General features: G+C 41.9%; 1 protein-coding gene across 1 annotated transcript in view; it reads left to right on the top strand.

Moving 5' to 3' along the window:
- The window catches only part of LOC132131111 (low-density lipoprotein receptor-related protein 1B-like), a 238602-nt gene that overhangs the window by 69098 nt on the left and 143471 nt on the right, over positions 1–26033 (top strand). The window contains exons 5-16 of the mRNA XM_059543053.1: positions 80–337; positions 714–876; positions 1878–2100; positions 4885–5071; positions 6271–6414; positions 8267–8503; positions 8901–9081; positions 18609–18828; positions 18937–19126; positions 24202–24330; positions 25394–25534; positions 25783–25908. Of these exons, the coding sequence (XP_059399036.1) occupies positions 80–337; positions 714–876; positions 1878–2100; positions 4885–5071; positions 6271–6414; positions 8267–8503; positions 8901–9081; positions 18609–18828; positions 18937–19126; positions 24202–24330; positions 25394–25534; positions 25783–25908 (2199 nt within the window). The remainder of the gene's footprint in view (positions 1–79; positions 338–713; positions 877–1877; positions 2101–4884; positions 5072–6270; positions 6415–8266; positions 8504–8900; positions 9082–18608; positions 18829–18936; positions 19127–24201; positions 24331–25393; positions 25535–25782; positions 25909–26033) is intronic.

Here is a 26033-nt window from a genome sequence, read left to right as displayed (position 1 = left end):
GTTTCATTTAGATTTAACAGGAACTATTTATTATGAATAGCTCTAAGGACCTCTATGCATTTTGTGTTCCCTCTTTCAGATCCTGGTGATAAACCTCCGGTTCTGTTGACAGCAAATATGAATTCTATATCAGTTGTTTACCTCAATGGATCATCTATGCCAAATCTCAAGTCCATGGAGACAAATGGGACTCAAATATTGGACTTTATTTATAGAGAAGAGTCACTCTGTTGGCTCACTTTGGCACAGGATACAGGTCAGTTGTGGTGTGCCCGCATGACCAAGCTCAAAGGCTTTTCAGAAAAACGCCAGATACGGATAGGTCAGAACCTGCAAAGTAAGTATGCAAGTCTAGTCTCAAAGTGCAAATTAAGGAACGTTTCATAACTTTGATGATTAATTAAGAGCAAGAGCAAACTTATGTCCTTTGAAGTTTTTATGAACTTGAGTGTTTTAACTTGAGTGTTTTAATAGTTTGTTTAATGCCCAAATAAATTTTCTGATTAGTCTCTTTTTCATTTCTTTTACCTCTTGAAGTGTTTAATGATCTACTAATGAAGTGTTTAATGTTACAAGGTCAAATGAGTCAAGTGTGCATGTCAAGTCGGTTTTTGCTTCTTTGAAGAAGAATTTTTAATTGTTTCGTACTGTCAGATCCAGATTTACAAACTCTGATGACCCATGTCTAAAAAAGAATGGTTTCTTCCATTTAGATGTGGAGCATATGGCCATCGACTGGTTGACAGGAAACTTCTACTTCGTAGACAGAGTGAACGACCAGATATTCGTGTGCAGTGAACAGGGAGATGCATGTGTCACCATCATTGACCTGGACATCCAGAACCCTAAAGGCCTAGCGCTGGATCCCATCATGGGGTACACTTTCTAAGACAAGCATTAGGTTCCTTAATTAAGGGCTCGCCGTTATGAGCGTATATATGAGATGAGCCATAGTTGGATACATTTAAAAAAAATAATAATACTGCTATACCTATTAAAACAAAACTTCCCTCCCACCCTGAAATTAGACGCTATGCTGGACTTTTATTATTATTATTATTAGTATTATTATTGTTGTTATTATTATATCACCATTCTCCTTCTTATTGCATTAAAGTACCTTTTACATAATTTAATTAAATTTTTATGTTTCACACAGTTTAGATATATACATTTTTAAAAAGTAAATAAGTGTCATAATCCTCATCATCAATAGTTTAAATATTATTATTATAAATTTTTTAATTTTTGTTGTACTTTCATTACATGGTAACTGAGGTCTAAAGAACTAATAAAAGGTCAAATTCTCTTTCCAAACAAATAGTTCATATTAACCTATGCAAAGATATTCAGCTATTTGTACTATCTTAAAATGATCACGCGTCCTGAAGGAGACTCAGCTGAATTTTTCATAGGAGTGAATAAATCATCCTTATCTAACATCGAATCGTCTATGCGACTGTGACATGAGAAACTCTTTAGTCTTTTGGTAAACATTGATTTGTATGCAGTGCTGAGTTGTGCATGCTGTTGGGGCCAGTTTGTTGCTTTCAGACGACGAGGAGTGTTTCTGTGCCAGAATCGTCGTGCGGAGTAATGCAGATGACCTCCCTCGCTTTTATTCCGCTGTCAGGATGTGTTAGTATAAAGAGAAATATCATACTGCGGCCCATTCATTCAGGTTTTGCTCAGGGTGGCTCGGTTTAATTGCCCTGTTGCTGCTGCAAGCATTCAGCTCTGGCACAATATTTTGAAGAATAGAAAAATAATGGGTTTGAGTGGATTGATTAAATCTTAAATGGCCTTGACTTTTGATTTCTTTTACATCAGATAGTTTGTAGAATCTGTTTTAAAACTAATCTGTTCTTGCCCCCAAGAAAACTCTTTTTCACTGACTATGGGACGGTAGCTAAGGTGGAGCGCTGCAACATGGACGGCACCAACCGAACCAGGATTGTGGAGTATAAAACTGAACAGCCAACCGCTGTGACTTTGGACTTGGTTAAGAAGCTCGTCTACTGGGCGGACGCTTATCTGGATTTTATTGAAGTTGTGGATTACAATGGCAAGAACAGACACATGGTTATCCAAGGAAACTCGGTAAGACATGCTCAGTCTTGGTTTCTTCTTTTTGAATCCATGATCTACATGCCAAAATAAGTATGAAGTATATAAAAGTATGCGGTACGTAGTATGAAAATGGGTAATATCAAAGAAATTTTAGCATACTACATCCACCATGTTGTAATGTGACCTACCTGCTGCATCGCTTCACTGACATTCACTCCTTTCCTGTGGCTTCTTGGGATATTAAAGTGTCCATTGAATGCTTAATCCAGAATCCATAATTTTCATCAACAAATTATTAAATATTAGTTCAAATTTCTGATAAACACTTTTGGTGTCGAGTTTTTGCTTACTATGAATTTGGATATTCTACTCTTTTGGTGTTCTGTTTTTTTAACATAGCTTGAATTCATACATGCTTCTTTTTTGATGTGCTGTTTTTCGAATACTATGAAGAGACATGCTAATTTTTTGGCAAACCTTTTTTTTTTTTTTAACTACGAATGTTGGGGAACTGCTAATATTGGTGCACATTTGCTCTTTTGATGTACAATTTTATTAAATACTATGAATTCCGACATGCAATACTTGTGTTTTGTTTTTCAAATACTATAAACTTGGACATACTATTTTTGTGGTGCACTTTTTTTTGCAAACTATGAATATTGGCTTACTGTTAATGTTACCATTATTCTACTCTTTTGGCATACTGTTTTTTCACATACTTCGAGTTCGGACATACTACACTTTTTGTGTGCTGAATTTTGTATACTGTATGGTATGGAAGTAGGCACATTCTGACACAGCAAAAGATGTAGTTGGTGAACATCTTGTTTATGCTGGTCAAGATTGGTGACCTCGATTCAACTTAACCATCTAGAAGAAGTTCTTGCGTATATTTTACCCAGCTGCCATAATAGATCAGCAGTAGAGCTGTGATAAATGATGCTCCTTTGAATAACACTTAAAGCAATTATTATAAAGTTTGGCCTGTGTCCCTCGCCCCTCAAATGGGCCCAAAATTTGGTGATACAAAATTCATAGCTTCATAAATTCAGTATAAATTTCATCCATAGTTCATAGTACAGGCCAAGGGCACTGTCAAACCTGTGCATCTTTATTTTTATTTTTTTCACAAAATAAATAGATAATCCATCTGAGGCTGTTTATTAGCATTGAGACATCTGATGTTAACTAAAACCCCGATCGATACTTAGGAAAGAGTTTTACAAATTCCCCCGTCCCTTTTGACGGTTCTGGGACCAATATTAGCAGTTCCCCAACATTAGTATTTAAAAAAAAAAAAAAAAGTTTGCCAAAAAATTAGCATGTCTCTTCATAGTATTCGAAAAACAGCACATCAAAAAAGAAGCATGTATGAATTCAAGCTATGTTAAAAAAACAGAACACCAAAAGAGTAGAATATCCAAATTCATAGTTAGCAAAAAGTGCCTGTGTGCAGGTGTTCATGGTTTACATGATTTGTACAGGTTTCAAATGGTTTTTATGCTTTTCAAATGTTGTAGGCCTTTTTTCAAGTGTTGATTTTTTTTAAGTGTTTAGTGCTTTTACTGGTTCTTAGATATTATTCTTGTTCTGACTTGAATTTGAATGCAGTAAAAGTGACTGTGAATTCAGCTATCTTTGTTGGTCCTAGAGCAACTTTCCTGTAACCCCCAATTTAGTCTCACACAGTCAGACCTTTGATTGATCAGCATTAGATTGAACCAGCCACTTAAGACAGGAAGTGACTTGCTCACGGTCATATAAAGCGACCAAACACAGTTTGCTTTATTTTTGAGTGCTGTTTAAGGGCAGATTTTTCATATAATTTAGAAATCGATTAGACAACAATGATTGGAAACATTCAAAAATTCCTAGCAAACTTCAAACTTTTAAATGGTACTGTACACAACCACGTTCCTGGAGCCCCCCCCCCCCCCCCCCCCCCAACACTGCAGGTTTTCCATGTCACCCTAAACACACCTGATTCAGTTCGTCAACTCATTAGTAGAGACGTCGAGACCTGAATTGGGTGTGTCAGACAAAGGAAAGATGCAAAATGTGCAGTGTTGCGTGGCCTTCAGGAACGTGGTTGGGGACCACTAGTGTACATCAGTGTTGTCAAATCCAGTGAACTGTTTTCGTTGATAGAGAAACTGGTCCAGGATCATCATCCTACTTTTGAATTCAAAGGAAGCATGTGATCAAACTGTGGCTGTTTATGTAAACTGGTTGCATGGATGTGGCATTACGACTTGTTTACCTTGACATTTTTGAAACCGTTCCATTGTCCCCAGTCAGAACCGTTAACCTGGTTGAGCATTGGGTTGTTTTGACCTTGCAGAGTCCTGGCTTCCCACTACAGCTCTTTGTGTGCTTTTTTATTGATTTGTTCATCCATTTCCTGCGAGGCTCAGCTCTAGCATATTCCCTGGGACTCTATCGAAGGCTATATTGGTACTTTTTTCTCAGAGCTGGCACTGAAAAATAACCTGAAATGAACTCCTCTACCTCGAACTCATTTGTTTTTAACGCCAGTCTTTCTCCTTTTTTTTTTCCGAAATCAAAGCTTCAGCGCTACCCGCCGGTAATTTGTAGCACAGATGTGACATCAAAGATCCCTGCATATTTCAACTGGTGTCTGTCAGGGCTGCTGTTTATTCACCGAATGCTATAAAGTTTCTATAGCAGTATGGATTAAAGAAGCGAATTTAAGCAGACGTATTTGTGTCGTGTTCAGAATTAAGTCGAAGAGGTGCCATGGCCTCTAGATGAGTCTTTCTCTTTCCCCCATCCTTGTGTTCCTCTTTCCAGGTGTCGCACCTGTACGGATTAGCCCTCTTTGAAGATAACCTGTTTGCGACATGCTCTGAACCCTCCAGAGAGAGCAAGGTGGACATATTTAGGATAAATCGGTTTAACAGCAGTGACACAAACACCATTACCACTTTGGAAAGTGCCAGAGCCGTCCGAGTTTATCATAGACTGGCTCAACCTACAGGTAAACGTGTTGTCGGAGCATGACTAGTATAATCAGCAATGGCTCAGATTAAAACTAGTGATGCTAGTGATGCAATGTTTTTGGGCTTAACTCTATGGAAATTAGGTTCAACAATTTAGAAATACATTCTGCTTAGTTTCATGAATTAGGCCTAACATAGATGACACAAACCATTTACATTTGGATTTTACTGCAATTTCTGCAATATCTCTGTTAATATATGCTATGGAAGCCTTATCTACTTTTGACTAAATAATAAAATAAAGTAATGGTTAGGTAAAGTTTAAAATACGAAATACCGTCACATTGTAAAAATACAAATTGCAACTGTGAGGAATAACGTCAGAATTACCATTTTTATTTGAGGTGGAAACAGGTTTTCATATCGATCTGCTGCTTTAATTTGTACACATATTCGACACATCAAACAAGATATTTCTTCTGGACCCAGGCTTTACACTGAACATCAAGTGGCAAACCAGGAAAATGCAATGTTTTGATTGTATGGAAGTAGCTAAAATGTGCTTAAAGTCCTAAAATAAAGTAATTAATCCAGTTTACATTTCACAATTTTGTAATGGCACAAATAGCAGCATTTCACCATTGTAAAACTTTGGAGAAATACTACACTAAATTTTGTATAGATTATATAGCAAATTGTGTAGCATTTAGCCATATTGCGAAGTGACTAATGAATCTGTGTAAAATTTCATAGCGTTCAATTGGACATATGGTCTTTGACATCAGCCAAAATATGGAAAGCATTTCTCCTCCATCTTTAAATTCTATGAGCCGGTATCTTTTGCTTTTCTAATTATACACAATCAGTTGCCTTTTGTTATTTAGCATCTTTTTAAATGTAACATGTAGCTTTATTTTGCCCTGCTGTGTGTGAAGCTCCATTCTTATAATTATATCATCCTAAAACATTAAAGAATCACAGGGCTAGATTTTGTATTAGCATTTAGCTGTGCTACAAAGAGACTAAAGAAGTTGTGTCAAAATAGTACAAATAACATTTAGCATTTTGTTGTGGTGTTGTATGTAGGATTGTTTTTTCCCCCACTCTATGCGAAACACAATTGTAAATAATTCTCAGTTTATCAGGTGTTTACTGCGAAAAATGATAAACCATTCAGGGTGTGGTTGAAGTGATATTTTATGCTGGCTCCTTGATGCTGACTTTTCTCTTTCTCCAGTCAGAACTCACGCATGCAGCCCTGACCCACATGGACAAAAAGGTGGATGCTTGCATATCTGTCTCCTGAGCCACAACTACAAATCACGCGTGTGCCGCTGCCGGACCGGCCACGTCCTTGCCAGCGATGGGAATTCGTGCAAAAGTGAGGGTCGCAATAAAAAAAAAACATATCTCTTTTCTGTCTCTTCCTCCTGTAGCTCCCAGGTGTCTGATTAGCTCTGGGAGACAGGTCTCTCATGTAAATGGTTTTAGGGGTATTCCCAATGGAAAAGGTGCTGTTATCTGAAACCATATATCAGATGGATGGCCCTCGTGGGTTTGTCAAAATGGAAATTTATGGCCAAATTCATGTAGCCGCAAAATGCTGATGAATGGACACGTTTCTGTGATTAATAGTCCTCGTTCAGCACATTAGGGCAGAATACATGGGAAATTGATACGTGTTGTCTCTTGGTATCAGGATCATTGACTATCTAAGAATATGTGTGTGTGTTTGTGTGTGTGTGTGTGTGTGTGTGTGTGTGTGTGTGTGTGTGTGTGTGTGTGTGTGTGTAGGCCTACATCGGGAGATTTTAAAAGGAGTTTTTCTCAAAGTTCAGATGGCGGACTACTTAAATAGTAGAACAAAAATGGCAAATTATCTAAAAGCTCAAATATATTATATACAGTTTTATATAGTGTATGAATATTGCTTAAGTTATACCCTGTCTCATGAATATCAGTAACCTTCACATCTTAAATTTGGCATAGGAAAACTCTGGAGATTTGCATTATTTTCTATATCAGTCAACTAAATGTACAGAAAAATGCTTGCTCTGGAGTATGTATGCCCAAAATGTTAATAATTCATAGGACATTGTGAAATTGTAAAAAGAACATACAACCTAAACTTAACCCTATAGATCTATACTCAGAATTGCAAATTCTAATTATTCTGAGATTACATCTCGCAACCAGATATGACAATTTGTCACCTTGTCTGAATCATTATGAGTTGTCAAGAGTGTGTTGCCGTGTCATCAGGTGACTTTCCACATTTACATCCATTGATATGATTGATCCAGATCATCCAGATTTGTCCAGTAATCATATATAATGGTGTGCTTCAAATGGAGGCATAAATGGGTTGTTTTATGGTGGTTTAAAATGTTTTTTGTTTTTATCTCAATGTTACTCAACGTGAAGCTGTTTTTGAACTGAAGCCAGACTCATTCTTTATGAATGAGTTTAAGTACCATTCATTTGTAAATTATTTAATTCAAAGAATTGTACAAGAATAGGACATGGTTATTTAAAGCAGTTCACAAAAAAAAAAAAATTTAATCCCGGTTTGTCTTACCTTCATGGAAGTCAATAATATTGCACAACATTGATTCTCAAATCTCACGACCAAACTTCATGAAATAAAACTTGAGAGCAATGGAACGGTAGGCCTATTTGCTCGAGAGTCAGTAATAGCTCAAATTTATCTCAGTTTCTCACACAAATGAATCATTTGGCCTCAGAAATTAAGTTCAAAAACACATAACTGTTCTTGTTGGGTTCCTTTATCCCTTCATCCTAGTTTCTTCCCCATGTCTCTCTGGATCTCACTGGATCTCTGACTTTCAAAAACATTGTACTTCATATGTATGCGTCCCTATTTTTGCTGCCCCCACTTAGGGCCCTGTTTGTCCCCGGTTACCTCTACACATACACACACACTTTCACACACTCAGATGCAATTACAAACACAATGTTACTGTTATGGACAAAAAGATGACTGATTCCATAGAACCGAATCAGTGGAATTAATTTGTGTTTTAATTAGACTAATGTAATTAGCTTGAGCCTCTCGCTTTGGATACATTTTTGTCAAAGGCTTTAATTTGCAGAACTGAATTGAAAACGGAGGCTAATTATATCAATTAATTAAGCACTGACAGTACTGTGGCAGAAGGCTTATTATGTTCCACCACTGCGTTTGTTTACTTTGGGTAATCGTGTCTTCGCAGAACCAAAGAATGAGCTGTTCCTGTTTTATGGGAAAGGACGACCCGGGGTTATCCGAGGTCTGGATATGAATGTCAAGTCTGGAGATGAACATTTGATTCAAATCGAAGGGCTAGTGAGTCCCAGAGCACTGGATTTCCATGCAGAGAGTAACTACATCTACTTCGCAGACACTACAAGCTTCCTAATTGGACGGCAGAAGATTGACGGAACCGCTCGGGAAACGATCCTTAAGGACGGTATGTTCTTCATGACTTCGGAGGGATTAATGTTGGCTTTTATATAAGTCTGTTGAGCCATACCACAATTTTATTTCATAAAAAGGTATTAAATATTCACTAACAAACTCATTTTCACTTTGGCTCGGTAATGAATCATCTGTGCATCCATGCGGCGTGGCATGGTAGAATCAGGCCACCTGTAATTGAGCACTTCTGTTTCCATTGTTTTCCAAATGGGAAGTTATTTATCATACATTTTGTGCAATTCTGTTGTCGGACAAGCTCGCTGGTTGATGCCGCATAATTTCACTGGGAAGAATTAGAGGAGAACAGTGATTAATTGAGCTGTCTTTTGATGTTATCAAGCTAAAAGAACAACATTTTCTCAATTTCTTTCTGCTCTCTCTTTTTCCAGAGCTGGACAATGTTGAGGGTATTTCGGTGGACTGGATCGGTAATAACCTGTTCTGGACAAATGATGGTTATAGAAAGACCATCAGCGTGGCCAGGCTTGACCGGTCCTCACAGACCAGGAGAACACTTTTAGAAGGCAATATGTCTCATCCCAGGGCCATTGTTGTGGATCCTCTAAACGGGTAAGCCCATGATACCTTTCCTGCTTACAGAAGCATTTAAAAGATTCTCCTGCAGGGATTTCAGTCTGCTAAAGCCTTGGATGAAATCCAGCCATTTAGAGCGCACTGGGGGCGGGGTGTTTGCCCTTTGATCTCAGAGATTTCATCAAGAAATTTCAACAGCCCTTTGCTTCCTCTGGTTTCATTAACAAAAAGCACTGTGGTGTGTTATTAGATGACAAAACCATGGTACTATATATTATGGTGCTGTACTACCAGAGTATTTTCATACTTTAAACTCCAAGCTATTACTATACTATGTGTCAAAAAATAATAATACTAATAATAATAATAAAATAAAATAACATTGTGATACCACAGTACTTGATATACAATACTGACTCATTACCAGTTCTCATATACTGTGGTTTGTCATGGTACATTTCAAGAAGCCATGGAATGATATCAGATGATAATGTCATGCTGCTTTAATGTATTTTGCTACTGTTTATTATTATAGTTTATACTTTGAACTCTGAATTAATATGCTACAGTATGTGTCAAAAAAAATAGTAATACAATGGTACCTTGTATAGGTTACTGTAATTAATGTGTAATGTAATTGAACACTGATATTGGCAAAAAAAAATAAAAAAATAATAATAAATACCACAGGATTCTTTAAGAACCACACAAATACTATTGTACATATATTTCAGAAGCATGGTATATTTCAAAGTATTATAGTTTTAACATCTGAAAACCATCTATATAAAAACAATGTACAATTATGGTACTTTGATACATGTCACTGAATAATTCTGAAAATTCTGAAAAACACCATGGAATTACCGCAGTATGCATCCAAGAAACCGTACTCGGTTACTAAACGTAACCTCGGTTCTCTCTAGAAGAGCGAACGAGTACTGCGTCTTAGCTAAGACGCTACGGGAAAAGTCTCTTTTCACAAAATACTGAAGCAAAAAATTATCCTTAATTTTGTATTTTTGTAAAGCGCATTTGCAGCAGTACACAGCCATAGACGAGACGGCTCGTTCGCTCATTGGCTTGTTCTGCGGCAACTGCACAGCCTATCGAGTGCAGGCTGATGCAACATCAGACCAATAAGGGCGCTTCGTGCAGAGAGTCCAGGACAGAAAAGGGGGAAAGCCCTCCATCCCATATCTAGCAGCATCCGTAGATGCGGCAATATGACATCACACAGCCGAGGCAAAGCCTGACCAATGTGGCAATGTGGGTCTTACGCAATACTGCCCATATAACAGTCGGCAGCGCATAGCGCTCATGAACTCAGAATTCCCTTCAGGGCCCTGATTCGACTATACCGACAGCAGCCTTGCCTGCAAGGCGGGAACCTCCAGGTTATAGAACCTGATAAATGTAGACGGCGAGGCCCAACCTGCCGCCATACATATATCCTGCAAGGAGATCCCAGTAGACCACGCCCACGACGAGGCGACGCCTCTTGTGGAGTGTGCTCTGACGCCCAACGGGCACTGAAGGCCCCTGGAAGCGTAAGCTAACGCTATGGCGTCAACTATCCATCTGGATAGAGTCTGTCTCGAAACAGCCATTCCCTTGGAACGTCCACCGAACTAGACAAACAGCTGCTCCGTCTGCCGAAAGGCAGCAGAGCGAGACACATAAGCTCTTAAAACCCTGACAGGGCAAAGAAGACTCGAGTCTCTATCCTCTCCTGACACCGGCAGGGCAGACAGGGCAATAACCTGAGCCTGAAATGGCGTGTTGAGGGATTTCGGCACATAACCGTGCCTAGGTTTGAGTATGACCCTTGAGTCATTAGGCCCAAACTCCAAGCACGACTGGCTCACCGAGAGCGCGTGCAAATCACCCACACGCTTCACTGAAGCGAGAGCCAACAAGAATACTGTCTTGAACGACAGATGCTGAAGGCTAACCGATTGGATAGGCTCAAAAGGGGGACCCTTCATGGCCTCCAAAACTGCCGCGAGGTCCCACATAGGGACTGACGGAGGTCTGGGAGGATTCAGCCTCCTAGCTCCTCTGAGGAACCGGATGACCAAATCATTCCTTCCTATTGACTGACCGAGCGCTGTTTCAGAAAACGCTACGATGGCCGCCACATAAACTTTGAGCGTGGATGGGGCTCTGCCCTTATCCAACAGCTTCTGTAGGAAGGAGAGAACCTACGTCACCTCACAACTAAGGGGTGAATATCCTCGAGCTGTGCACCAGCTGGAGAACACAGACCACTTCGAGGCATACAGACGTCGTGTCGACGGAGCTCTAGCCTGAGTGATGGTATTCAGGACTCCCACTGCGAGATCAGCGGTTAACCGTTGAGCGCCCACACATGGAGGGACCACAACTCCGGTTGAGGGTGCCAAATCGAGCCCCTGGCCTGCGAGAGGAGGTCCCTCCTCAACGGTACTGGCCACGGGGCGACATCTGCTAACTGCATCAAATCTGGGAACCATGGTTGGTTCTTCCAAAGAGGTGCTACAAGCAGTATTGAACATCTCATTTCTCTCACCCGTTCTATCACCTGCGGAAGGAGGGAGACGGGAGGGAAAGCATAAAGCGGGCAGCACGGCCATTCCCGTGACAGCGTGCTTTCGTTCTTGGAAAAGAACGCAGGGCAGTGAGCGTTTTCGTGGGACGCGAAGAGGTCCACCTCCGCCCTGCCAAATCTCTCCCACAACAGCCGGACTGTTTGCGGGTGTAGAGACCATTCGCCTGTAGGAACATTGCCTCTGGACAGCCTGTCTGCCAGATTCTGTAGCCCAGGCACATGCACTGCCCTCAGCGAACGCACGTAGCGCTGAGCCCAAACCAGAAGGCGTTCGGCTAGTCTGTACAGGTTTCGGGACCCGAGACCGCCCTGGCGATTTATGTAGGACACCACAGACATGTTGTCCGAACAGACTAAGACGTAGTGATCCTTGATTTGGGGACAAAAGCACATCAGCGCGTTCTCCACTGCCAGCATTTCCAGACAGTTGATATGATGGAGCTTTTCCCGTTCTGACCATAGGCCAAAGGACGGTCTGCCCTCGAGCAGCGCTCCCCATCCCGAAGTGGAGGCGTCCGTCGACACCATCTTCACATTCGGGGAAGTCCCCAGGCTTACACCTGATCGGTACCAGCCGTTCGCTGTCCAAGGTGCCGGAGCTGTGACACAGCTCTGATTGACCTTGAGATGCAGCCGGCCAGACGCCCACGCTCTGCCGGCACCCGCGTCTTCAGCCAGAACTGCAGGGGGCGCATGCGGAGCAGGCCCAGCTGCAGAACCGGAGATGCTGAGGCCATGAGGCCCAGCATCTTCTGATAGTGTTTGAGCGACACGGTCGCGCCGCAGCGGAAAGAACTTGCTGCACTTAGCACTGTGGTGACAGCCGCGCCGTCATGGAACACGAGTTCAGAACTATACCCAGAAACAGAATCGTCTGACTGGGGTTCAGCGAACTCTTCGTCCAATTGACACTGAGGCCGAGCTTCTCGAGGTGATCGAGTAAAACGGCCCTGTGGTCCACGAGCTCCGCTCGCGATCGGGCCAGAACCAGCCAGTCGTCCAAATAATTCAGCACTCGCATGCCTCTGAGTCTGAGAGGAGCGAGCGCTGCATCCATGCACCTCGTAAACGTACGAGGAGCCACGGACAAGCCGAACGGCAGGACTGTAAACTGGTATGCCTGGCCCTCGAAGGCGAATCTCAAATATCGCCTGTGGTTTGACGCTATCTGTATTTGAAAATACGCGTCCTTCAGATCCATTGACATGAACCAGTCCCCTCTGCGAATCTGTGCGAGGAGTTTCCTGGTCGTAAGCATTTTGAAACTGCGTTTCATCAATGCCTTGTTCAGCTGTCTTAGATCCAGTATGGCCCTGAGACCCCCGTCTCTCTTGGGCACCAGAAAGTATCTGCTGTACAGCCCCCCCTCGCTTTGAGCTTGAGACACAGGCTCTACAGCCCCTTTGCTCAACAGTTTTGATATTTCGGCCCGAAGTATGTGTGCTACTTCTGTTTTGACCGTAGTTTCGACGTGCACTGAAAAGCGCGGAGGGCGTTGAAAAAACTGTAGCGAGTAGCCTCTCTTTATAATGGCTAGCACCCAATCCGAAACCCCTGGAAGCGCTGACCATGCATCTGCATGAATGGCTGGTGTGCTGCGCATTTGAGGCGGGGAGCGCGCTAATCACAGCGGGCAGATCGCTCCTCCTCGACCCCGTCCCGGCGCTTAACCGACTGGGGAAAGGCTGAGCAGGTCCCGTGGGACTCGATATGTCTGCGAGTAACTGTGGGCTGCATATGTGCACATTTACCACTTTCAACTCGCTGTCTGCCTGTGCAGATCGTACGTGCACGGGCCTCGTTTTTACAGAAGCCACGCGCCGTATGTGACATAGTGTATGTGGGCACTGGGGAGTGGGCACGTTTACTATGCGGCGCGCTCGACCGATCTGTGTCTATCTTATGTGCGCGAGCCCTGTGTGCAGGGCTGTGCTTACATGTGGAGATGGGCACTGAGGAGTGGGCATCGTCACTGCATTTATAGCACCATCGGCCGTGGCCGGACGAGTGTGCACGGGTTTCGTTTTAACAGAAACCACATGACGCGTGTGACATAGTAATTGTGGGCACTGAGGGGTGGGCACGCTTACTATGCAGTGTGCGCGATCGACTTGAGTCGCTTTTATGGGCGCAGGCCCTGTGTGCAGGGCTGTGCTTACATGTGGAGATGGGCACTGAGGAGTGGGCATCGTCACTGCATTTATAGCACCATCGGCCGTGGCCGGACGAACGTGCACGGGTTTCGTTTTTACAGAAACCACATGACGCGTGTGACATAGTGATTGTGGGCACTGAGGAGTGGGCACGTTTACTATGTAGTGCGCGTGATCGACTTGAGTCGCTTTTATGGGCGCGGGCCCTGCGCGCAGGGCTGTGCTTACATGTGGAGATGGGCACTGAGTAATGGGCATCGTCACTACATTTATAGCACCATCGGCCGTGGCCGGACGAACGTGCACGGGTTTCGTTTTTACAGAAACCACATGACGCGTGTGACATAGTGATTGTGGGCACTGAGGAGTGGGCACGTTTACTATGTAGTGCGCATGATCGACTTGAGTCGCTTTTATGGGCGCGAGCCCTGTGTGAAGGGCTGTGCTTATATGTGGAGATGGGCACTGAGCAGTGGGCATCGTCACTACATTTAAAGCACCATCGGCCGTGGCCGGGACACCAGAAATTACACCTTTTTCGGGAAATATCTGGGTAGCCGTGATAACGGTTTTTGTGTGCAGGCAACTCGTACACCGGCGCTTCGATGAAGCAGCCATCGTGTGTAGTGCAGACGCAGCGTCATGCAGCATGCATAGATGGCTTTCCTAGGATGGCTTCGGGGCTCCCGGCCTCACCGTAATCCTCTGCCACGGACCCTGCGGCGCGGGGCGACGGCCGGTAGAGCGAGAACGGGGGTCTCGAGCTGCGTTGCTGAAGCTGTTGTGATAACGGCTTTTGTGTGCAGGCAAGCGGGCAACTGTGCAGGCTTGCGCGTTGCAGAAATCGCTGAGACAGTCACAATTTCCTGGAACTGAAACAGCTGCGCGCTTGGGTGTAGCTCGGCCACAGCGGAACTCGTACACCTGCGCTTCGAAGAAGCAGCCATCGCGAGTAGTGCAGCTGCAGCGTCACACAGCAGGCTTTAGATGGCAACACCGCTTTTGCCGCCGTCCAGCAGAGGGCGGACAAAGGTGCGTCGCTATCGCCTGTTCCACCGGCGGAAGTGACTGGTAGTTCCTGTTTTAGCATCATCCAGTGTGGAGAATGCTAGTGAGACAGACGAACGAGTTTGCGCTGAATATGGAGCGTTCCAAGCCTTCGCCACCTCTTCATGAAGCTCAGGAATGAAGCTCAGAAATGAGGCGGGCTTTGAGAAGTACGCTCATCCGAAAGGAAATACCATCCAGCCGGGAACGAGAGGGGGAGCGCTGGTGCAGACCGCTCGCGGCCGAGACTCGTCGTGGCCAACGCGAGCACTCGCCCCGGCTCCTTCTCGATGTCAGCTCGTCTGCTGGGCTTCTGAGCAGAAGGTGCGAGATCCTCGGAGCTCGCCCAGCCCTCACTGCCCGAAGCTAGCAGAGAGCGCGTGTCCTCTTCCCCCGACGCGGCCCTGAGATCGACTACCTCGGACGACGCGCCGGCAAACAGCGGGCGCTGCCCACCGGGAAGCGATGCAGGGGGGGCCGGTGAAGCAGGGCGAACCGGCGAGCTCGGTTGAGCTGAAGACGGTTCCGGAATCCGCTGGAAGCGACGCTTTTATGGCGCCTCAGCGCAGCGGAGAATGCAGGCTCAGAGAAAAAGGCCAGGCGAGTTCTCAGAGTCACCATGGCAACAGCTCGCAGTGAGGGCATCCGCCGTCAGCGAGCGCGAGCGCTGCATGATCTTCACCCAGGCAGGAGACACAGATGACGTACTGGTCTCCCTCGCTGAGTTGGGCTCTGACGAGCCGCAGGAAGGCATCTTAAAAAAGACGCGAGCTCTTTTACGAGTGTGTGTCGCAGGGCGAACACACACACACATAAAGAACAGTTGGATATAACAGAATTGAAAGGATATAGGCGCTGGACAGCGCAGCAGGAATGGCAGTGGAAGGCGGCGAAGGCCAGCAGCTTCAGAATGGCTCGTCCCGCTGATATGCCTCTCAGACGGCGCTTGCTTCCTCCGTGATCCAGCGATGCGTGAGCTTCGCTGAAGAGATGAAAAATCAGATCAGTCAGCCTTTTCGAGCTCCTTTCATAGGTTGGGCCACACCCGTTTCGGCGGGAAGTGGCAAGAAGGGCGCGAAGCGCCCTTATTGGTCTGATGTTGCATCAGCCTGCGCTCGATAGGCTGTGCAGTTGCCGCAGAACAAGCCAATGAGCGAACGAGCCGTCTCGCCTATGGCTGTGTACTGCTGCAAATGCGCTTTACAAAAATACAAAATTAAGGATAATTTTTTGCTTCAGTATTTCGTGAAAAGAGACTTTTCCCGTAGCGTCTTAGCTAAGACGCATTACGAGAGAGCTCTCGTAAGAGAACATCGTATTATATGATTGTAAATGTGAAGAAAAAATAAAATAAAATAAAAAGTCTATTACCATAGCTCTAAAAAAAACAAACAAAAAACAAATACTATACCATGGTTCTACTGATGTATGTGTCACCTTCCTTGGAACATTTATTCAGTAATATTGTTAATTTAAATCTAAGAGAGGAAGTAGCAGATGTGCTATTGTGTCAAAGGGAGCTAATACGAACACCCTCATTCAATGTCATTGCTCAGATGGAAAGGCTTAAAGGGAATATGGAGACTCCATGACTGCAAATCGCTGCCTTGGCAGAACTTTGAAGCCTGACATAAGAGGTTTAAAAGTTTAAAGGCAGGTTCCAGTCTATGCTTATTTTTTAGTGACTTCTCACCATGTGCTGTACACTTGACATGTTTATCCTCATAATGGGTTTCTGGATTGGGTTGTCTGTTTTTAATGGCTTCGATGTCTTGGAATTTCAGATCATTTAGTTGCAAGTAAAACCTGGAGTCTTTGGAATAATTACCAGTAATCAGTTTTGATCTGCAAATAATCTGTAATTGGTTTAAAATTTCAAACAGTTTAAGTTTTATGGAACTTCTGATCACCGCTTAAGCTTTAGCTGCCAGTATGCTGAATATTCAGTACCTATCCCAGCTTAATCTCTCCCCTTTTAAATCCCTTTTCCTTCTCTAAAAACTGTCCTTTACCGTGTCTGTCCTTCCGTATCCCGTGTACGCATGTCATTTCCTGTCTGTGCTAACATGATAAGATGGAGGTTTAACTGTTATGACTCTAGGTCCTGATCGCATTTACTCTCCATCTCCGTCACTCGTCTGGTTTGCCTGTTCACAGCAGGTGCTGTCTCTCAAAGCCCCGCCTCATGAATAATTCAACAGGTCACTGAATATGAGTGGGGTGATCCGACTCCCTCTGTCATGTCATGTTAGGCTATGTTCAAATGCGCAAGTCCGTGTCACAGTGTTAAGTTTAAACTGTGAAATGTAAGCGATTTGAACTTTAAAAAATAGGACCTTGTAAGATTTGCAGTACAAAAAGTTTTGGCTTCCAAATAAATCATGAATTCATAATACCATCCAATTATACAAGCTTCTTTTTTTTAGATGATTAGGTGTAGATATTTCCTCAATTCATTTAAAGGATTATTTATTATGATCTGGTCTTTTAGAAGGCACCTTTGAGCAATCCCAGATTAAGATGGAAGCTGTGTTTCAGAATTTGATACTTGGTAATTAAGTGGTCCAACTTGGGGCCAGTTGCATAGCAAATAACCAGTATAGAACTAGTTTGACCAACTAGTAGTTAAACAAGTTACTTTTGGATTTAAATTAGACCAATCTACTTTTTTGCAACTGACTTTTAAAAGTTATGATCAGTCTTGACGCAAAACGAAACAAAAAAAGACTAGTCTAAACTTTTTATAAAACCATCAGCATTCCAAAATACAATTTGACCAGCTTGTACTGGTATAGCCAGCTGGTAAGTGGTTTGTTCCTGGTCCAAGATGGTCTACCAGCTTGGATCAGCTAGTGTTCCAAAACACATCTCCTAGCTGGAACTCAGAAGTACTGTTTGTAATTCTGGTTTGTGGCATTCAAAACCTGCATCTAAGGGAATTTACCATTTGCTTAATGGTGCCCAGTTGACCAGTGGGCATCTTAACTAGCTTGAACTATATTTTCCAGAAACACAATGATGGTGGATTGATGTAAATCTTGGAAACACTAACAGTTGGGAAAGGTATGGGCAACTTTTGCCCCTGAGATTCACTTTTATGCTGCATAGTTTATGCTGCATTCCATTTGTACTTTGAACTTGAAAAATTCCAAATTCTCAGTAGGAACTTTTAACTAGAACGCCCTCCCAAGTCGGAACTCAGACTCAGAATTTAGGAAGAATCACAACAAGTCCAACTTCAGTTGCTCAGTGCATCAACAGAAGACAAACAGCAGTAAATATTGTTTATTAGCACTTATTTCTAATACTCAGTGGTGCACACAGTACTATCCAACCTCTATCTGTGGACATGAAACTATCGAGTTATCTGTACAAAATACTGCTTTATGTATTTTCAATTGATTGGTATTGCTAACAATGGATGCGTCCATCTTGGTTTTCTGAATTCTCTACTGGAACACGGTCCACTTGGGTGTGAAGGCATTCCCAGCTCTGACATCTGACTTCCTAGGTAAATTGAATGCAACATTAGCTCCAACCCTAAACGAACAATCCTGAAAAGTCTAACTAAAGTCCGTTTTTGATTAGGGTTGGTGCTAGACTTTGTAGGACAGTAATTTTCCAGTGCCAGAGTTTCCCCATACCTGAGACACCAGAACAACGCTAATCTGTTTTAAACCATAGAGCTACATGGAAATTCATTCAGTTTAAGCTGGTCCTCTTGAGCATGGTGTCATGATATTAAAGATATCAATTCTCAATTGGTTTCATAGATGGATGTATTGGACGGACTGGGAAGAAGATGAGTTAATTGACAGCAGAGGAAGGATAGAGAAGGCCTGGATGGATGGATCTCACCGTCAGATCTTTGTCACATCCAACATGCTGTGGCCCAACGGCCTCACTCTCGACCACTCCTCCAGCGTCATGTACTGGTGTGACGCCTACTATGACCACATTGAGAAAATCTACCTTAACGGCAGCCACAGAACGGTTAGTAAATGAGTGAGTCAGTTCTTTAGTCTTTGGATACCTCCGTTCCTCTCTATGTTTGTTCTCAATATTTCCATGTGACTCAAAAACCTGATCTACTTCTAACAGGTGGTGTACAGCGGGAAAGAGTTGAATCACCCATTTGGGATTGCGCATTACCAGAATTACATTTTCTGGACAGATTACATGAATGCCTCAATATTCCGTCTGGATTTGTCGTCCAATGATGTTGCCCTACTGCGGGCAGAAAGACCACCTCTCTTCGGAATTCAGGTGTATGACCCGCAGAGCCAGAAAGGTATATATGAAGTTACATGATGTGTAGTAATGTGATGTGTGACCAAGTATGGTGTCCCATACTCAGAGTTTGTGCTCTGCGTTTATCACATCCAAGTACACACACACATGACCCGCAGAGCCAGAAAGGTATATATGAAGTTACATGATGTGTAGTAATGTGATGTGTGACCAAGTATGGTGTCCCATACTCAGAGTTTGTGCTCTGCGTTTATCACATCCAAGTACACACACACACACACACACACACACTTTCGGTGCCTTTCTCAAGGGGCACTGGTCATTCACTTCCCTTATCTACAATCCCTGATGGTACAGAGACTCAAACCCTTGACCTCTGGGTTACAAGTCTGTCTCTCTAACCATTAGGCCATGACTGATTATGTATGCCTTAGATTTAAAGCTGTAAATGTGATGTTAAATTCTTGCCAAGAGCTGGAGAGATATAGAAGGACATTGATATATTGACTGTCCTCCAGAAACTCTTATATTTAATTGCCTGAGTCCTGAGGGGTGGACTGATTCTTTATATATTACCATCCCATAGCTTTGCCCAGAAGCCAATTCCTGTGTTGGAACACACATGGTATACCGTACAATATATGGAAATTAAATATTATTACCCTGTATGCATTCACCTTTTAAACAGCTGAACATTCTAGAAATCTAGTCCCTGGATTTGAATAAATGCTCTGCAACAGATATTCCCTGTGTAGGATACAACCCGAATTCCGGAAAAGTTGGGACGTTTTTTAAATTTTAATAAAATGAAAACTAAAGGAATTTCAAATCACATGAGCCAATATTTTATTCACAATAGAACATAGATAACGTAGCAAATGTTTAAACTGAGAAATTTTACACTTTTATTCACTTAATTAGCTCATCTAAAATTTAATGCCTGGTTAATTAAATTAAAGTAAATTAAATACAGGTCTCAAAAAAGTTGGCATGGGGGCAACAAATGGCTAAAAAAGCAAGCAGTTTTGAAAAGATTCAGCTGGGAGAACATCTAGTGATTAATTAAGTTAATGGATATCAGGTCTGTAACATGATTAGCTATAAAAGCTTTGTCTTAGAGAAGCAGAGTCTCTCAGAAGTAAAGATGGGCAGAGGCTCTCCAATCTGTGAAAAACTGCGTAAAAAAATTGTGGAAAACTTTAAAAACAATGTTCCTCAACGTCAAATTGCAAAGGCTTTGCAAATCTCATCATCTACAGTGCATAACATCATCAAAAGATTCAGAGAAACTGGAGAAATCTCTGTGCGTAAGGGACAAGGCCGGAGACCTTTATTGGATGCCCGTGGTATGCTCAGACGATACTGCATCACTCATCGGCATGATTGTGTCAATGACATTACTAAATGGGCCCAGGAATACTTTCAGAAACCACTGTCGGTAAACACAATCCGCCGTGCCATCAGCAGATGCCAACTAAAGCTCTATCATGCAAAAAGGAAGCCATATGTGAACATGGTCCAGAAGCGCCGTCGTGTCCTGTGGGCCAAGGCTCATTTAAAATGGACTATTTCAAAGTGGAATAGTGTTTTATGGTCAGACGAGTCCAAATTTGACATTCTTGTTGGAAATCACGGACGCCGTGTCCTCCGGGCTAAAGAGGAGGGAGACCTTCCAGCATGTTATCAGCGTTCAGTTCAAAAGCCAGCATCTCTGATGGTATGGGGTGCATAAGTGCATACGGTATGGGCAGCTTGCATGTTTTGGAAGGCTCTGTGAATGCTGAAAGGTATATAAAGGTTTTAGAGCAACATATGCTTCCCTCCAAACAACGTCTATTTCAGGGAAGGCCTTGTTTATTTCAGCAGGACAATGCAAAACCACATACTGCAGCTATAACAACAGCATGGCTTCGTCGTAGAAGAGTCCGGGTGCTAACCTGGCCTGCCTGCAGTCCAGATCTTTCACCTATAGAGAACATTTGGCACATCATTAAACGAAAAATACGTCAAAGACGACCACAAACTCTTCAGCAGCTGGAAATCTATATAAGGCAAGAATGGGACCAAATTCCAACAGCAAAACTCCAGCAACTCATAGCCTCAATGCCCAGATGTCTTCAAACTGTTTTGAAAAGAAAAGGAGATGCTACACAATGGTAAACATGCCCCGTCCCAACTATTTTGAGACCTGTAGCAGAAATCAAAATTGAAATGAGCTCATTTTGTGCATAAAATTGTAAACTTTCTCAGTTTAAACATTTGCTATGTTATCTATGTTCTATTGTGAATAAAATATTGGCTCATGTGATTTGAAAGTCTTTTAGTTTTCATTTTATTAAAATTTAAAAAACGTCCCAACTTTTCCGGAATTCGGGTTGTATTTAATGGTAATTTTAACCTTAAGACTTCATGATCCAAGCATTTGTGGGACTCAGATCAAATAAGCCTAATTTCTTTCATATTTTAAAGGTAAATTGAAGGCATTTGCAGAGAATTTGTATGATTTGTCATTCTGAGGTTCTGGATCCAGATCCCCACTTATGTCTCCAATGACGAGCAATTGTTCCAAGGAACTATGCAGTTTTTTTGGCACTTGTACTCAGTTTAGTGCCATTTTTCTCCATTGCCCTACTGTGTAGAAATGAGTACATCAGAATTACAGGGGAATTTACAAAGGCAGAAATGTGCCGCTGATGGTGACTTGCACAGATTTTCTTTCACAAAACCACCGTATTTGGTGGCGGAACTTGTTCTTAACGAGATATAATGGCTTTGATCATAACTGACCTCTTATTTGTACACGTTATTGGTGCTGTGAGCTAGTAAGGCAACTGAGGATGATGATAAATGTTCGGTTCTGTCTGCAACTTTTGCTCAAGGTTAATTGCTATGGCAGCTCCTGTAGAGTTACTCGTATGTTGCATCTGGTAGAGACACTGAATGTCATTCTTAATGACAGCCGGCCAATGGCAGGCCAGGATTGGCCCAGCCATTTCAGATGCAGTAGGAATGTGAATGAATGGCACTGTAACCTAGGCTTCAGTTGATCTCAAACCTCAATGACCTGCTAAACAAACAGAGGATTAGCAACATTCCAGTTTAAATATCCACAAATGGGTCTCAAAAAATAATGTTAATTGGACTTCAATGGATAGTGAAGATGTTGCAAACTTTTCCAAGGTGGTTGATGGCTGTTACTCACATGCTGTTGTTCTTAGTTAACAGCTTAAAAATCCTGTTTACACTACTGATGTTGACCAGGTGTTTGATGCATCATTTCGGCACATGTGATTAGAGCTACTGGCAGTCATAAGCACCTGCCAATGTGCAACACAGGGGTTTGACCCTGCCAATTGAAGCACGCAACACTGGATAGTGAATTCACATGCTAAGCTAATGCAGCCAAGTGGAACTAAGCTGAATATATTATAACCTGCCTGTGCATTTAGATTTTAGTGGAAATAACAAGCCTTTATGAAATCTAGACTTTACTGAACAAGTCTAGCTGTTGTACCATTCCTTGTACAACATATATATGCAATTTTGGATTTGATAATTAGCATTCACTGTTTAACTCTTTCTTGAGATGTCACCCAACATATACGCTACATGTTAATTTACATTACAGTGCTAAGTGCATGTTGCAAACCTATTGGGAAAGCAAATAGTCTAATGTTCGCTATTTACCATTTTGACAAGCTTCACTCAGCTCTGTTCAGGAGTTGAGTTAGAGTTGTTGTCGCATTTTGCTACATTAGCTTGCTAGGACTCATTTTTTTTTTTTTTTGCCTGACTTGACAATTGAGAGTGAGCTTGATATAATTTGCTCAGAACTATTGTTCTATGAAATGCTCAGTGGTTTCAGTTTACAGTCTCATTTTCACATAAAAGTGTTTAGCGTTTCCCTCAGGAAATGATATAGACATCTGAATGGTTTTGTTTTTCGCTGTAATTGCATTCTGAAATGCAAAAAAAAAAAAAAAACACTTTATCTGCTATGTGACTGGAGCAATTCTCGTCCTAAAATTACATTTAAATGCACAAATGACATGTTGATTTATATGGTAATTTGCACTCACAGTGCATTATATGATATTTTAGCGACTAAAAGCGAAATGCACTGTTTGTTCAATTAATGTGATCTGTTTTAATCCACATGAATCTCTTCAGATTTTTAGTGGACACATGTCCTGTAGAGTCCAACTGATGTCTTTCTTCACTGAGAGTCAATGCCAGATACTTGTATCATTGATTTTAATAGAGCAAAGATATTCAATATTCATTGTACAAGAGACTCTGAGTATGTCATTTCATGTCCTCTCCGGATGCTGGACCTCACTGAGAGAGCTATTTCCAATATTTTTTTTATTTTTTATATGCTCATTTGGAGTGTTTGGACATGCAGTTAGTGGAAGTCTATGGTAAAGCATTTAGTTCAATGCTCATGATCTTGTTCCTTGCTAATCTGTTATAAAACACACACACAAAAAAGAAAGAGATGATGTGATTAACATATAACATGTTCAAATCATTTTGGTGAATGTAAAGTTTGTTAAGATGGTTCAAGTAAGTGATTCAGATGACCAGCAGAAACTGCACTACTGTTTTTTTTTTTTTTTTGGAAGCAATTTAGTTCTGCTTCAAACGTAGGTGGAAAAATAGTGAAACATTTTTAATTATAATTCAATTATTTATTTTAGTTAAATATTTAAATTCAGTAATGCACCCCCCCCAAATAAGATAGTTTCAGTAGCTGAGGAAAAATATTTTTATTTTTATTTTATATAGTGAAATATTTTCATTTATATTTTCATTTATATTTCAGAAAATGTTTTTGTTCAGTGCTGTTCATGACTATTTTTCGACTTAGCTATATAAATAGGACATTTTATTGTTGTATTTAGTATACATTTATATTTTTCAGTGTAATATTGTCACCCTGATTAACATTTTTATTGGTTTACAGCCAGATAAAAGCTAACTAATTACTTAAATGTCTGGAAGCTATGGATATTATAGTTTATTTGACATCTTCAATCGTCTATATTGTCTCCAAAGTGCATTAAATATCACATTTATCTTTTGTTTCATTCATCGTCGTGCATTTTTCCTCAGGTAATAACCAATGTTCAGCAAATCACGGTGGCTGCAGCCCTTCGGCTCTATGCCTTGCTACACCTGCAGGCCGCGTGTGCACCTGCGCAGATGGCCAACATCCGGAGAAAGACAACGTCACCTGTTCATGTAAGCTTCCATTAGTCATTTGTTATCATTAACCAGGCATAATATGATATATAAGCAATAATTTGCACAATATAAGCAACAGAAAAATTACTGGCCACTGGAAACTTGTTGCATCATGTCTGGTTAGAGCTGAAGTAATTGATTGTTATTCTGGAATTTACAAATGGGACATTTTTAACAAATCTTTTTTTAGCGATGCCAGTATGGTATAACAGAATATGCAGATTTTATTATGGTACCCACAGGCTAGTCAATAATGTTGGCGGTTTGTGGGAAACATGACAACAGATATGATATGTTTGTTGAATATGTCCATTGATTTCCATTTCCAGTGGGGGATGTAAATGTTTCCGCTCAACCAACGGTTTGGCTGCAACAGTGTTTGTGTTTGCTTGAGGCTTGGCCTTAAATCCATTGTAAACTCATGTGGTTTCAATTTACCGCACAAACGACTTCCTGTTCTGCTAACTTTTTATTTTATTGGTCATTGTTAGTATGCAGTGTATGCGTGTGCTTGGTTTAAGCATAATTAAAAACTAAACAACAGGCCACTTTTAATACTTAAGTTGGAATTTGATTTCAATAGACCACGCGACACAGGAAGTTAAATTGGAATCACAGGAAGCAGAATTTACTAAATTATACTAAGTTAATGTGACAGAACCTTTAAAACAAAACATACATGGTTACATTAATTCACTAATTATGGTGATAATCTTTAGGTCTGTTAAATAAAACATTGTTACTTATTTCATTTAGCACTAAACATCAATATATATATATATATATATATTTTTTTTTAGGATTAAAAAAAGTTAAATTAAGACATTTAGGTACTATTTTACTACTCACTATTTTAAGGGGTATGTATTAAAAATTACGTTTTTTAAGCATAACTTAATAAACATAATAAAAAGCTTTTTTATGGTTTTGGTTTTAGTTAAAAATAATAACCCTGGTGTGTGTTTGTTTATAAGAGACAGGGAGTAGAGGCTGTGCATGCACGTGTGTGTTTGTGTGTGTGTCCGCTCTTTCACTAACATCTTGTTCCTGCTCTTTCCAGCCTCATCAGAGGTCTTTAAGACAAAGCGTTGCGGCCCAGCGGAGTTTCAGTGCCAGAACCAGCGCTGCATTCAGCTCTCATGGAAATGTGATGGAGATGATGACTGCTCAGACGGCAGCGATGAAGATCCACACCTCTGCTGTAGGTCTTCTCTCACTTTTGTGGTCCAACCCCGAACCTACAGAAACAAAGGCTGTGTCCACAATGAAAAACTAGAGTAATGCCTACTTCATAATCTGGACACTGTAGAAAACCACATTGCATTGTATACCACACGGTACACTCGGTATGTTAATATGCCAATCAGATTGATTGCGAAACTTTTGGACACCCAGAAGCCTTCAGATGAATTTGTGTTCCCAATTGACAGGCCATTTGTTTCTCCTCAGCTAATCGCAGCTGCCCAGCGGACCAATTTAAATGCCTGAACAACCGCTGTATCCCGAAGAGATGGCTGTGTGATGGCACCGACGATTGCGGCAGCAACGAGGATGAGTCCAACCGCACCTGCTCAGGTGAGCTTCACTCTGGAGCCCTGTCCTACATGGACGGCGCCGTATATGCGCCCAGCCATCCGGAACAACTTCGCCTACCAGCCCCAGCACTGAGAGACACTTTACTCGCTGTAGGCTATGTGCGT

This window comes from Carassius carassius, chromosome 48 (assembly GCF_963082965.1).
Source record: "Carassius carassius chromosome 48, fCarCar2.1, whole genome shotgun sequence".
NCBI classification, from domain to species: Eukaryota; Metazoa; Chordata; class Actinopteri; order Cypriniformes; family Cyprinidae; genus Carassius; species Carassius carassius.
This window is presented reverse-complemented; position numbering and strand designations above follow the sequence as displayed.